The following is a 16377-nucleotide window of genomic DNA, read 5'->3' as shown; positions in this document are numbered from 1 at the left end:
CCAAATTCACTATACTCACTATGTAGTGTATAAGTAGTGAAATTTAGCGCTTCCTTATTTTACCATAGCGGGAAAATGAAAATAGTATATGATATCCCCTTGTAATAGTAATAATGAAATGTTTACTATTTTCATTTCTTCACTCTGGTTTCGAGGCAAAGTGCGTTGTTGAGTTCCGCCACTCAACACGTAATGCCTCTAGAATTCTGTGGGAAGTTGGAAAGGGAAGTGTCTTAATGGGAACGGAATGTCTTATCACTAGATGGAAAAGTAAATAAATGAAATTTTACTATGGGTCTTCACAGGTAGTGAAACTTGCACGTGTCATAGATAATGTTCTACGTTCATCATTACATATTGGTGTTGATTTATACCTACTACTTCTATAACGAAACTATTGAAAACCACCACGATTTAATTTACTTTCCCCTATCAAATGTCATACGGGTCGGATGAATCCGTATAAAAATATTATGATATTTAATTAGAGACCTTTCTGTTTGCCTTGTCTTATATTATATACATAATTAGTATAGTTCATAGGGCTAAAGGGCATGTAATTAATTTTATAATTTTATACTTACAACGTTCAGTTCAACTTCAAAGCGAAATTCTTAAAATATAGAGACAAAATAAAACTTTCGTAATGTTTAAAATAAGCTGACAACTTAAGAAACAAAAATATTTAGTCTTAGTTCCTAAATATAATTATTAATTTTACATTTAAAGCTTTTAGGCGATATTATTTATGTTATCTATATATATAAAATCGAAAGGTCACTCACTCATCACGAAATCTCAGAAACTACAAGTGCTAGGAATCTCAAATTTTGCATAGGAATTACTTATAGGACGTAGGTGCTCGCTAAGACGGGAATTTGCAATATTCGACTTCTAAGGAGTTGTTTTTGGGGTCGAAAGTTTGTATGAAACTTCGTTACTACTAATGCTAGGAGTCTCAAATTTTGCATAGACGTCACTAGGACGTAGTGATGGAGACAGAAATAATAACATAGTTCACGCGGGTGAAACCGCGAGCGGGCCGCTAGTTTAGTATATATCTTATCTTAAGGAAACTAAACAAGTCATAAAATATTATATCTATATTATAATATATTGGATTGTCTTATGTCTGTCGACAATTAGTTCAGTAAGACAGGCGTGGGACTTCTCAATAATAGGGCTAGGGTTGAAGGTGGCCAAAATGACATAGTGGATGCATCTCCGTTATGCGTCAGTAATTCTGGTAATCAAACGTCAGTTCAGGCTAAAGGGTCACACAGGCGTTTAAGTGAGATCTATTCTACGTTTCTACATAACAGTTCCAAGATTGAAGGTATAAATAGAGGAAAGTGGTTGACGTATGTTCCTGAGAAAGATAGTTTGGGAATATGACATTCTAAATTTTATTGATTTTTATGTTAATATTTTTTAATATCAGAAATGTGTTATTAATATAAACAGAATATTAATTATCTATTAATAGCAATAGTTCTAAATCAATAAAAAAACTTATAAACGTTTGAGAATTGACTGAAATTAATTTATAGAGAGAACTGAGATTAATTTATAGTTATAATATTTTTTATAATGGTAAAAGTTTACAAAATATAAATTTTAATCATTATTACAACACTGCCTATTTCTGCTAATATTATATTAGGTACCCATTTAATATTATTTAAAATATATATGATTTACATATATTTTACTATTTCACTAAACTTGTCATCAAACATAGAATTATTTCCCAAAATTTCGACAAATTTATAAACATATATACGATAAACCCTTTAATTTAAAAGTAAATTGGCATGTAGCTGTCTTGTAGGCGTGCCTGTACTTAGCGACCATTTTAATTACCTTCAAACCACTTTACACATTTCCGCTGGGAATCCGTAATTTAATTAATTTGTAATAAAATTATGCTTCTATAACAATTAAGTGAACATTTTCACTACTACAATAACAAATCGTGTTATTAGATGGAAACTACAATTAAGTTTTTGTACAGAAATGTCAATAAAAGGTCTTCTAAAAGATTTTTTAAGTTTTGAAATATATATTTTTTAAATATATCTGATCGTTTTTAGCTAGATACCATACCCCAATAATAGAAAAGAGAAAAAGATGGAATTCAGGGACAGAGTACTCTCTTCCCTACGCAACCTATGTCGCTGTGAAAGCCAATAGGGCTAACGGCATTAACCTCCTGCTCGAAAAAAAAAATAGCAGGGTAGTTTTAAGAATCTAGTGTACAGACACTCTATTCTCTTCTATCTTGAGTGTTAAGTGGCAGCACTCACCGCTGATGAATTATTGTCATTTCGTCATTATTCCTTAGCGAGGAAATGACAATAATTAATTCTCCCGTATGAGAATCGAACGCAGAGCCATCTCATTTACCACCTGCCATGATGGTCAGGTCTTCCCATGGATAAATATCTTATATATCTTCAAGAAATTAGCTACTCTTCTTAGAGCAATAAAACTGTTTCCTTTGATATAAAATATGAGTACCCACAATCAGGAATTACCATAGCATAAGCCAGGAGGGATTGTCTGTGGAAAGAGCGTGCTAAATGACGATATAATGAATATTTATTCAGAATTTATTGCTTCACGTTAGGAATTATAATATCAAATTATCTAAATAAAATGTACATTTTTATAAGTGGTGATCGCACTTTTATTACGTTAACTCGATAACTTTAATTAATTTTTACAAAAATCTAAATATATCTCACTTTCAAATGACAACTATAAATAAATATATATAAAATAGGTATCTATATATATATATTTTATTATTTTTGTACATTTTCTTCTATTTTTGTATCATTCATTATATTTAAATATTAAACCATATCATATTTCTTTATAAAAAGCTCTTCTTGTTTATTCATTTGATAAATACAAAATTTTATTAAATTATCCAGTACAGCCCAGCTTGAACATCAAAAAAAGTCTTTTAATTTTCTCCAATATTGGCGTAAACAGTAGTACCTAATATAAAACGCTGAGACGATATAAGAGTCAAGCTAATAAGATTATACAGTAATGACAATTTGCTCACAAATAAAATAAAAAAAGATACAGTTACTTTTATTAAGTGTTGCAATTATCTTTAATTGTATTTCAAAAATTCTAGTCAGACAGTAATAATAAGTAAAATTTAATATTGTGGGTTCATTTCCTGCGAATCGATAAAACTATTTCTGGTATGTTTTCTCATTGTATGTATTTTTTTTTATTTCTCCCTGTATCCCACGCATTACAGGGTAGGCAGAGAGAACCTGGACACCAGTGTTAACACGTCCGTTTCCAACTTTTTACTAAATTCTCGAGGCGTTGCGCATTGAATGGCAAAACTCAACGCCGCGCTTTGCCTCGTAACCAACGCAAGGAAAAGAAAATATAAGATATTTCATTTCCCAATATGACATGAAACCACAACAGTCGCGCTTATAGTCGCACACTTATGCTTCTTCGATACAAGGACATCAGTAGCAAGTAGTTAAAGTATTTAAATATAATTTTAAAATAAAATCAAATAAAAAATACCAATCGATATCCTCCATAAAGCTATGTAAATATCATCAATGGTCCATATCACACACATTTAGGTTCCGTTATTATAATTTGTATACACTGACTGGGGCCACTGTCAGGAGCGTAGGCATGCATGTCAAACACACGTCCCTTTAGGTATAATTAGATATGCTACGATTGGAATTTGTTAGAATGACTGAACTTACTTTATATTGTTCAAAATTCCGTTGTGTATGTTCATTTAATTAATACAGTTAGTTCGTCATAAAAATGAACCGTACTAATAAAATGAACATAAAAGAAAAAACACTATTACTATGATAAAGTAGGGAGAGAGAACAATCACTTTGTAATTTAAGTTTGTTAATAAACATTTTTGGTTGTATGTTTTTGTCGTCGTCGTGCACAAGCGTGCAATTGTAAACGCATCGATTGTGGGTATTTAACTACTCTGGGGAATATTTAATATTTTCGGAAAGCGGGGAACATAAGTGTCTTAATAGTAACGTATACTACGTTACTTAACATTACGTTCCCAGGTTTCCTCTGTCTACCCTGCTATATACGGTATACCGCGTTTTGCTAAAAAAAAATTAAAAGAATCTATAAATTGACGCTCTTGGCACCTATTTATTATTATGATATAATATACATAAATACTATAATGGTTTTATTGAGGGGTCGTCGCTAACTTTATAGTATAAAGTTTCAGCTTTAGATAAAAGCTTGACATAGCTTTCAAGAAAATTGATATTGATTTGATCATATATATTATATATAATCAGACGAGAATATGACGGGATCGTTGTTTGAAACTTAATCTAAAAAGTTAGTGCAAAGTATATTTACGAAGTTTCGAAATTTTGTTAACGAAAGTAGTTTTGGGAGAAGTATATACTTAAATTACAGGTATTTGTTATTTTCTTTATAATTATTTTTAACAGCACAAGAACTTAGGTGTTGTGAATTACAATTAATTTTAAAATTTAATATTTTAAGCACACATCGAATCATTAACTACCGAATCTAATTAAGCTTTAAAATCATCGATATTTAGATTCACTGAAATAAAAACAAAATTTTATCCAAATCGATCTAGCCGTTTAGAGATAGTAGAATAACATACAAACGTACAAAATAACATAATTATGTTTAAGATATTCCAAAAATCATCTTCAAACATACAATTGTAATTTATAATTGTATAATAATGGCACGAGCTGATGACAGTCGGATATAGCATTAGATATAGGATTAGACGATTAATAAGGCTTCCGGGCTATATAACTTCACCAACTAGCTACGGCTTAACTAACATTGTAAATATATTTCTCGACCAAATTAAATATTTTATAGAAATTAAATATGTTTTAAAATTTCGACAAATTATGCTTACGAGTTATTATGACAATTCTTTCAAAAAAAATCTCTATAGAATGAAGAAGAGTCTTTATTTTTTTCAATTATTATGATTTAAATAAAAAAAATTTATAATATATTATTTGTGGAAAAATACTGAACGCTATTATTTTCTTCTATATCATTTATTAAATATTTAATATTTACTTATCATTAAATATTTTCGCAATACAAGGATCTATATACGTGTATTATAATTTAGATTTATCAGTCTGTATTCACGAAAAAAACACTGACTTTTAAAGTTAATTGGATGGTTATTTGCGCTAGAATATAATGAAAAAAATCCTAGTGTTAAAACACTCCGTCCCCTACTTTCCGCCGAATGGTTCGAGGAATTACGTGTTGTGTTAAAACTGAACGCCAGGCTTTCACTTTGGTGCCAGAGCGAGCAAAAGAAAATATTAATACATAATAATGAATTCCCTCCAGCGATAATCGAACCTGCAACCATCGTTACAGTCACACCCTCGTGCCCTACGCCACGATGTCCTCAGGATAATATGGTCTTCATATTTTACGTCCAGTCACTTTATAGACATAATGCATGAAGTCTGTCCGCATAAAAACCCACTAACAGGGCTCTCTATGTCACAGCTATAAAAGTGTGAGTGTAGAATTATAGTACCTATAACGATCTATAAACCTTATGTTAGAGCTTGTTAGCTAAATACGACATGAATAGAGTAACGTGACAATTAGATAACATTTGGTCTTTTTTATGTCAATTCGTTGATGTCAAAAAAATATCTTTTTACATTGCAATTATTTGTCTTGTACTTAGAAGGATAGGCAGAGGGGGAATTAACAGAAACGCCGTTTCCATTTTCGTTTCACGTTTCTATTCCCAAGTTTCCGCCGAATTCTGGAGGCATTGTGTGTTGAGTGCGCTACTACGAACGAACTCAACACCACGCTTTGCCTCGAGAAAGAAATGAAAATATTATATATTTCAAATTAAAAAGCAATAATAATTTGACATTAATAAATTATCTAAAACTAAATAATTTGTAATTATCAATTACTTAAAACGAAGTACATGAGTATTGCAATTTAATTCTATTTTACGACCTCAATGGCATAAAAGTCACGTGTGCCATTGGCCAACGTTTACACGAACAACTCGTTACAATCTATTCAAGTGCTAAAAATAACGTTATAAGTGTTTTTAGAAGAGCAAAATTTTTAAGAGCTTTCCTATAAATTTGATCGTCATTTATTTTGTTTATTTTGGAGTGAATTCCAACGGTACTATTAGTTTAAGTTAAGGTAAAGTAAGCCTCGTAAATGGTGGCCGAGTGGGTCCATTATGTTACGTTTTCTTGACTAAGTGCAAAGTCGTGTGGAATACAAGAGACACGTTCGTTGACGAAACTCTATAATTGGGGGGGGAGTCCTTGGGGTCTAAGGTATTTGTTTATAGAGTCATTAAATATTTGGTCCAGTTATTGAGATTCTTCAGGTTTAACATGCAATGCCTCCAGAATTCGATGGAGAATAAGGAGCAGAGTGTCTTAACACTAGTTTCCCTCTGCCTACCCTGCTGTGTACGGGATACAGCGTGAAGCTGAATTTATTTTTTTTATTATTTTTTTATTTCTGTTCAACATTAATTAACATTTTCTTTCTTTTCCAAGCCATGAACATCACAGTGTTAGCAGTCGTAATGGCGGTGTGCCTCTGTGTCACCGAAGGCGCTCCCGACGGAAGGCTGACAAGAAAGCAACAGCGTCCTACACGCGGCTTCAAGAATGTTGAAATGATGACCGCTAGAGGTTTTGGGAAACGCGCCCGAACTGAACGTAAGTTTATGAAAGTTTCTTTATTTTTTTTATTTGGTGGAAAATCAGTAAGAATCTAGTGTTCTAACACTTTGTCCATCCTGTCATGTCCATCCATCATCCTTTGTCCATGTCCATCGTAGACTTACTTTAGAGTTGCTTTTATTCTGCATTAGAGGATAGAAGATATTAAATAAACATATTTTTCATTTCAATTTAAGCATTCGCACTAGTCAAAGTTGAATTTACAATCATCGCACGTAGAGTTCAAAACTTGTCCACATTGCTATGATGGCACAAGTTTATATTCTTGAGAACAAATAATACAATAATTAAATTAAATTAAGCTACTTTATATAAATTGAAAATATTAAAAGTGACAATATTATTAAATATTTAAAATTTTCTAGTACATAATTCTGTTAAAGAATGATTACAAAGAGATGCCTACAAGGGCCATACAATTGCTTCAAAGAGATTGTTAACGCAAGTAATTTATAATATCTGATATTTTGCTAAAACGAATTAAGTTATAAAGTTGTTTGGTATGAATTTTTGTTTTATAAATTGTAATTATTAACTTTGGGAGGCTTTTTTTCGCAATTTATTATATACTTGTCTCTTGAAATAAAATAATATGTATGCCGCTAGCTGCCTGTAAGTATGACTTTATTTATTTTATTTAAGTACTAAAGATTATCGCCAATTTTATGTATTTTTATCATCCAGTGATTAGTTTTTTAGTAAATATTGTTTTAATAGAAAGTTAATTTGTTTTTTTCTTCATTAAATATAAAAAAAAAACATATAATATTTAAGCTTCGTGTAAAAATATTTTATCACGATTAAGGCGACGTCGAACAACAAACGCAGTCGGACCGTACAAATCGAGGTACACCCACATTTAAGAGCCCTTCCGTCGGAATCGCCAGAGATTTTGGCAAAAGAACACCTCAATTGGAATCGGAAGGTACCTTAGAGGAACTTATTGGTATTCCGGTCACAAAGAATGACCAGCAAATTGCAATAAGTATTAATACTGTGACAAGCAACAAGACAGTATAGCTTAGAAAGAAAATCCATTTGAAATGGTTAAAGAATCTTCAAATGAGCTCTTTGTGGCGCTTGTGTTTCCATGGGTCGAATGAAACTTAATTTACTACAAGATGAGACCTAGATTGAAACTTTCCTCAAAACTTATCAGCTTTTTTTATATACTTTTTTACATCATTTACTAAGACCTTAAGGCTAAAGAAGAAAGTTTCAAATTAAAAACTGTTACTGTGTAAGGCTTGTTCGCTGTTAGACGATGTTTTTTGTTATTTTAATAGCCTGGTTGTAACTTGGTTACGTTTTAAATATAAAATGTCAGATATTTTTAATTTTAATTAAGTTTCATGAGAAACTAAAAGTAACAAAAAAAAAACGTAATCAACTTTGTGTTTAGTTCTAAGGAAAAACGACTCTATAAGAGACCCGCTTGCAATTATAAAATAACAACAATTATTTATTTAAAGTAAATAATTTTATGGAAGCTTTAATTATATGGCTATTTGGCACAGTGTTATATTTTTAAACGAAAATACATTTTTAATTTATATATTTTTTAAATTTTTTTATAGTGTTAGTACACTATAAAAACACAGTAAGTGTCTACAGTACTACATTTACTATGAACACTAACATACATTTGTACACACAACACTCAACACTTTTTGACAGATGAACCACATCACAAGAAGTTTAGTCCTACATGCCCTTTGATGGTGGCTTACGAATTTGGCAAAAGAAGTGGTAATAACGAAGTAAACGAAGAAGGTAATACTAAGATAGGAATTTTTACCGCTTCAAATGCTTAAGAAGCTTACGATTAATAATAAAAAATATCAAATATATTCTATAATTAATGCTTTCCAAAAATATTTTCGTAAACATATATTGCAGTGTAGAGTCGATTATTAAATTCGATTGCGGCTTATAGAAACCACCTTAAGATTGTGTTCAAATTAGTTAAGGCTTTATCAATAATGGCATTGACATTCTAACAGAAGAGGAAATAAGGGTGACCAGGGGAACCTTCAAGCCCAAATCTAATGTACTTATCGCTAGGGGATATGGGAAAAGAATGCCAAATAACGAAGGTAAAACATGAAATATATTATAAGAACAACACGAAATGGGTCGAAAACTTGACGGTCGGTCTATTTCTTATGAGAATACCTATTTGCTTGTCTAATACAAAATATTATATTAAAATAAGAAAAAATAATCAAATTTTCTTCAGCGTAATGTTATTTCATAACTTTTTTAAATAAACTTTGATGAAAAAAAGTGCTTACACAAAAAGTGATTAATATAATGAGAGTTTAAAAACATTTGTCCGCAATAAACCAGAATTCCCTGAACGCGAAGTTAGGACGATCAAGGGGAGCTTCAAGCCAAACTCTAAGGTTCTTATCGCTAGGGGATACGGCAAGAGACAGGAAAATGGAGGTATAGGCAATGTTAACACGCTTCATATAAGTCATATCCAATAACGTCATATTGGACTAATATTGACACCACCTACTTCACGGAAGGTCACAAAAATTATATTAATTAGTGCTCATATCGTAATGCCTTGGGAAGGGGCATCACACTTTGGCCTTTTCACATATACTATACGTCTACCAAAGCTTGCTATATTTTTTTATTAGATCAACGCCCACAGCTTGGTAGGCAAAGGGAACCTAGTGTTAGAACACTCCGTTCTCCATTTACCGCCGAATTCTGGAGGTATTGCGTATTGAATGGCGGAACTCTAGAACATCAGGGTGAAGAAATGATAATAATAATAATTTTCATATCCTTTGAACAGGAATCGAAAACACAACCTCCCTCAGTTACAGTCAGGCTAGTGCCAATATTTAGATTTACATACATACAAGTGCGAGCGAATATTTCACACTCTCGCTTCGATGCGACGCGGTCGTGATGCATTTGCAAATGCAAATGAAGGCACACTGTAAACGTGTGAAACCCCTACAGGCGGACAGTGTCCCGTACAAACACTACCAGTAAACAGTAGTGTATGTGAAAACGGCCTTACACAAACACTACTATACTTATATATAGATCTAACATAATATACTAGTGAGGCAGTCCGAGCTCACACACGGGCATGACTCCAACGCAACGATGGTGGGTTCGATCCCCACTTCGCTCTGGCACCAGTGAAAGCCCGGCGTTGATTCCCACCACTCAACACGCAATGCTTCGAAATATTCGGAGGATCCTTCTGGTAACGTAGTGTTTTGACACTAAGTTCCCCTTTGCCCGGGGAAATAGGCCTGCGGGATACAACTTGAAGCTGAAAAAAAGAATAAGAAACATAATAATTTCGCTTAAATGTGAGCTTTCGCTATTTACTTATATTATTCGTTAGTTTTAATTGACGAAAATAATGTGAAAGTTGTATTACATTATCAGCTTTATCAGTGTATATACAAAATGAGTTTTTGTATCTTTAGACATAATATATTGTCACTAAAACGTGGCCCTTTATTGTTAGTGAATATACTCGTACTCGTATGAGGCCAAATATTACCTAATTACTTTCTAGGTTTGGTGTAACTATTGTGCTTTTACCTTTTATGTATTTCAGATCGACGGTTATACTTGCATATGTAGGTATGGGGTTGTAATATTTTTTGATATATTTTATAAGTTTTTAAGTCTATAAAAAAGGAGAGCTTTTGGTCAATTATTTATCATTATAAAATTATTTTTTTAACATTAATAAAATATTACAACACTTTTCTATGTATATATACTTTTGTTTTTTGTTTCTAGATTTTTATCTCAATATTTCTTTGCAGTTTACGGCTTGGATAATTTTTGGGAGAACCTCGAGGCATCACAAGACAAGGATGGCCTTGACGGAAATGAAGAAAAAACACTTGAAAGGTAAAAAAGTGCATAGTTATTAAATTAATGTACTTTAATAATATAATAGCTACCCAACCAATTTGATTTTATTCAATTAAAATTGCTATACGTTTTCATACCTTCTACCTAACTAAAAGCATAATAACCTGCTTTGATAGTGTCTTAAAAAATAAAACAGGTAGTTTTGGATTCGATTCTGCACAGTATTGACCGCACGATCGAAATGTCATAACTTAAGAACTGAACAACTTCTAAAATATAATTAAAAACATACATACCTTTTTTTTTATTTTTTTTACTTTGCTATCATAAAAATATTAGACGTTACGTATAGAAATTTTTCTCATATTTTTGAAATATATATATAGAATGTTGGTCCAAGAAGTGTCACCAGATATATTATACATATATATATATATATTTGTATCTCAAGTGCAATACACTAACATAAATTATGAAAACAACTGTGTCATGAGCTCAAGAGAAATGTAAAACATGTGTCAAATGAACTTTTGTGATGTATGGTTAAAATTTTGCGTTAAAATATGCTTCAGTTGAAAAACAAAAGGTGTAAACAAAAATAATATTATTTTAATTCTAAGTGAAGTTTTAGAAAATAACAAAAAATTATAGAAATATTGAGGAGGTCGGGGCGCAGAGGCACAAACGTTTGACTGTATCACGACGGTTCTGAACTCTATTCCTTAATTAATTATTATTTATAATTTTTTCTCAAAGTGGACAACGGAGCGTATTAACATTAGGGTTCCCTCTGCCTACCCTGCTGAATGCGGAATAAAGTATAATAATAATGAAAATGATAAATAAACAAATATTTCAAAACTTCAGCATATTTAAGATATCCAACAGTATCGTTTACTTAATCTTAGCATGAGTAAAGCTCATTTATAATTCTCTCAATATGAATAATGATCAAAGGAGAACGAATCATGAATTACGTAGAAGTGTATTGGAGACTGGCCCTATTTTCTTATTTGGTTAACCTAAAACATATTGTATTATTTATACCCAGAAAAGATCTTTTAACTCAAAAAGTAAAGGTTCTATTACTTTTAATGGTATTTATTGTATTTTATAATAGCTGGGGAGAACATCAAAGTTTGTTTTAAAACATACAGAATATTTGATTATTTAGGAAGGTCCATTAGATCCTAAAATATATCTTCAACCCAAGTTAACTTAAATCTCTAAGTATGGTAAAGCGATAATCCCATGAAATATCTTTTAAACTTTTAATGTTTTGTTATTATATCTTGAAGTGTTATAATGGAAATAAGTTCTTATTACCAGGTTACCAGTTTCCCACCTGCGAAATGCGGGATATCATATGAAGCTAAAAAAAATCGAAACCACAACCATCATATTCAATTTGGTATAAAGGTTTATGACAAAAATTATCCAATAATATCTATAACAGTCAAGTAGAAATTTGCCTAAAATACTATGAAACTTTTAGACTAATACTAATAAGCTAATTCTCTTCACCCGAGTAGGTACATACGCTCAGAAAGCTTTATATGCATTTCAAAGTTATTTAAAGTGGATTCAACTATTTTGACATTTTCTAAAGTTTCTACTTGCAATGAAATTGAGTTAAAATATATAGAAAATGTTTCAGAAAACTTGTAATTGTATTTGTGTGTCGTCACGTTAAATTTAAATACATTCTCTTATCCATAATTAGCGTCATTTTTAAATATAAAAAGTATATAGGTTATAGGGAATGAATGATTATTTATTAATATTTTCATTTCTACCAAAGCGGCGTTGAATTTCGCCAATCAACACGAAAATTCGGCGGTAAATGGGCAACGGAGAGTTTTAACACTAGTTTCCCTCTGCCTACCTTACGGGATAGAGCGTGAAGCTGAAAAATTGTTGTAAGATATGTTAAGTAATAATTGTATTATCAATGATTAGGATAGTAATATGCAAGCTTTTTGAGATATTGCAAAATACAAAAGTAGATTAAATAAACACATACTATTTTAATATAAAATATCTTAAAATATAATTTTTACAAATGCATTTTCACTAAAACATCGCAAAATTTATCGTCTCGTCACAAAAATGAAGTCACCCTCAAGTTAAAACAATATTATTATGGAAGTCCCTGACAAATCAAATAATAATTTGGTAAAGAGAATGAGATTTAGATAGGACACACATTTCATTTTCACTTGCTATTTTTGTAATATTGGCTGAGAACGAATCGTCTTTTGTAAACTGAGAATATTTTTTGCGAACAAAATATAATTTGACTTAAATGATATGAAGTTGTATGAGACATTGTTCTTATAAGTGTTTCTTATAACTGAATTTATTACATGTAGACCTTATAAAATCAATATAAAATTAGTTTAACTAGCTTTCTTTTTACAGAGACCAAAGATTAAAAAATTTTTAGCTTATATAGTGTTATTTGTGCAATACTTGTAGGTTGCAAATTAAATTACAACAGATTAATTTAAAAAACTTGATTGAACTAGATTGAACCTTGAAATTGTAAAAAAGGAAATAAATAAATATTTTGGAGGCGATAACTACACATGGCTATTGCGTTCCCATAATATACACTCTTTTCATTATAATATTGAATATGTTGTCGGAAGAACAAAACATCTATGATATAAGCAGAAAATCTCAAAAAATATAAATTTTAAAGCCTAAAAATTATAAATTAATTTCGTTTATACAAAACTTAGAGATGCTACTACTGCCCACCATACGTCGTCATTTCTATATTGTAAACACATTAAGAAGAAAGAAAGATTGAAGTTACAGATTGAAAATACTAATTGATTGAAAGTGCTAATTGAAACATATTATTAAATTGTATTCTTTGTTTAACTAGTATTCCTCAGGACTGGTTCGTCAACGAAATGATCAACAACCCCGACTTCGCCCGCTCTGTCGTACGCAAGTTCATCGATCTCAATCAGGTTTGTACTTTTACATTACCAAAATATTTTAATACTAGTGGACCCGAACGCGGCTACGCCCGCTTGAACTATACGAATATTTATTAAATATATTTATGAAAATATTTACAGTTTTCAATAGAGATGCGTTAAGCAAGCTCATTTTGTGTGACGTTTTCTAACAACAAACTTTGCATTTGGTTGCTTAGCAACTACGGTTGTTATTCACATGGCGGAATAAATTGTATGTCAAATTAATCATTATTTTAATATATTGGTATACATCGAAAATATTACAAATATGAGAAAAAAAAGTATCCTATGTTCATCCCAGGACCCTCAAGTATCTCTATATGAGTATTTTATCACAATTAAATTAGCGGTTTGGCCCTGATTGCGTAAAAGACAGACAGACAGACAGACAGACAGAGTTACTTTCGAATTTATAATATAGGTATGGATTATATACATGTAGAGAAGAAAAACTTCACTTAGCCAGAAGACAACAATTTTGTGTTGCTGTTGAGATTATTGAACCAAAATACTCGAACTTTTATATTATATTCGTGAAACATTGTGTGCTAGGATTAACTTTATTGGTTCAATTTTAACAATTTCATTTTTTCCAATTAATAGTAGGAAAATGTTTCTATTTTAATTTAATTTATCAATTTCTAGACTTAGAATAGGACTTAGAATAGGTATGGAAATAAAAATAACTTATAAATATTGGGTTGTTTCTAAAATTATATAAAAATTTTTGTTTTACTATATGGAAAGTTATTTACTGTGAGAAATATTTTCCATCCCAGCAAAGTTGAAGTTTGGCATGAATGTGCCTTGTGGAGTGGGCAAGAGGATATTTACATAAGAGATTATGGGAAAAATAATATGACAATTATCTAAATACTTTCTAAACTTCAGAATTGGTTATGCAAGTTATTACATTTAAATTAAAAACAAGCAGAGGCCAATTGTTCGTAGTTTTCGATCGCCTCAAGGTAGTGATGGCATTTGCCCTTTTTCATTTTTACGACTACATTTTTCCTTTAGTTTTATTATTTTCACTGAAATCATATTTTCCTTAAATCTTACATAACTCAAAAGCAATGAAAAGTTTTGTTTATAGAAAAATAATCTTTTCACCAATGACCCTTTTCCTTAAAATATGTTGAACATAAAAATATTTCTTATTGATTTCGAAGAATTTTTATTAATGTTTAATATTTCCTATTTAAAAAAATAGTAACGTTATTTAAACCAATTAAAATATTGACAATATAATCTTCTGGGCTCACATAGCAGAAAAAATCCTTTTTCTCAATTTCGCTTATCTAATTTCGTTAGAACCTGCTTTAAAATCTAATTAGTATGTACAATATATTTTTGTTACAGGACGGCATGCTCACATCCGACGAACTTCTTAGGAACGTCTAAACACTAGTCTAGTCTAATTAGTTATTACACGAACGTTTCAAATGGTTTTACTCTTTGAATATTTTTATATAGATCATTTATTTACTGAATTATGTACGGTACTGTGATATGCATAATATTGAATTTTATCTTCTGGCTTGGAAATAAACATTATAATTGTTTGTTATTTCTATATAAGTTTATTTATCTTGTGTTGTCGTTGAAAATAATTATGTAAATAAAGCGATTGATGTCGATTCATGACATGGTGCGGTAAAGCCTCGGTAAGACTTTCTGTAATCTTTGAAATACTTTAAGGCTCGTATTTCTAAAGCGCTCTCAACTTTGAGATAGATCTTGAGATGCTGTTTTTAGTTGCAGATTATTAAAGCGGGATCTCAAGATCAACAGTTAAAAATGGCTTATAAATACGGGCGCTAATGTCCTTTAACCTTTCTTAAATGTTTTAACAATCTTATCGAGTGTCTAACCGCATCAATTAATGTCCATAGAAAGTAATTATATTTCTAATTATTATTATAGACTAATATTTGTTATTTCCTAAACGTATTGTCCTATAATATTTCCTTCTGTAGAATTAATTGTTCTAAAAGAGTCGATGAAGTATGAGATTAAAGACTTAATTAATGTTATTTGTTTTAATTTCTAGTTCAGTATAGTTTATGTTTACACTTTAAAGGGGAAAGGCGTAATTTTAAACTATTTCAATTTTGTTATAGGCTGGGTTCATTATTCTGTCAATTGGCTATTAGCATAGTTTCACTAAAAGCTCTACATACATACATAATTACATATATATATGTCTACTATAGGAACTTTTGTGAAATATTCATATACTAAGTGTATGAGGATACCCGCTATAATTAGTTCGTTGTTATATATTATCATGTCAAAGTTACTAAATGATTCAATAAATTGGGTATCGTAATATGTATATCTTTTATTTTATCCCTGAATTCCTTAAAGTCTTAAAATGGCACAAGATACGTGTGATTTTAAACGTACCAGGTTGTGGATTCAATTCCCATTTGAGTAAATGAAATATTTAAAATGTTGTATTCGTTCGCTTTGGTGACGACGCAAATCGTGGCGTTCAGTTACGCCACTCAACATGCAATATTTCTACCCAACAGGCAAATTGTATTTATAAAACAATAAAATATTTCTTTAAAGGTATTTTGTGTTCAGTCTAAATAAAAATAACATTTAAAATATACGTACGAATTTTAAAAATTAGATTAAGCGCTATTAAATATTTTTCCAAATAAAAAAAGAATAACTAGAAATGTTTAATATTTTCTATAACGAAACATTTTCAG

General features: G+C 30.6%; 1 protein-coding gene across 1 annotated transcript in view; it reads left to right on the top strand.

Annotated features, from left to right (window-relative positions):
- LOC146537563 (allatotropin-like) overlaps positions 1-15986 on the top strand; it is a 28141-nt gene extending 12155 nt beyond the window's left edge. The window contains exons 2-8 of the mRNA XM_085188209.1: positions 6609-6773; positions 7603-7811; positions 8462-8570; positions 8801-8893; positions 10610-10697; positions 13555-13642; positions 15017-15986. Of these exons, the coding sequence (XP_085044335.1) occupies positions 6611-6773; positions 7603-7811; positions 8462-8570; positions 8801-8893; positions 10610-10697; positions 13555-13642; positions 15017-15058 (792 nt within the window). The 5' untranslated portion in view covers positions 6609-6610 and the 3' untranslated portion in view covers positions 15059-15986. The remainder of the gene's footprint in view (positions 1-6608; positions 6774-7602; positions 7812-8461; positions 8571-8800; positions 8894-10609; positions 10698-13554; positions 13643-15016) is intronic.
- The last annotated feature ends 391 nt before the right edge of the window (positions 15987-16377 follow it).

This window comes from Heliconius melpomene, chromosome 7, assembly GCF_056956725.1.
Source record: "Heliconius melpomene rosina isolate 202511_hmr_F chromosome 7, ASM5695672v1, whole genome shotgun sequence".
NCBI lineage: Eukaryota > Metazoa > Arthropoda > Insecta > Lepidoptera > Nymphalidae > Heliconius > Heliconius melpomene.
This window is presented reverse-complemented; position numbering and strand designations above follow the sequence as displayed.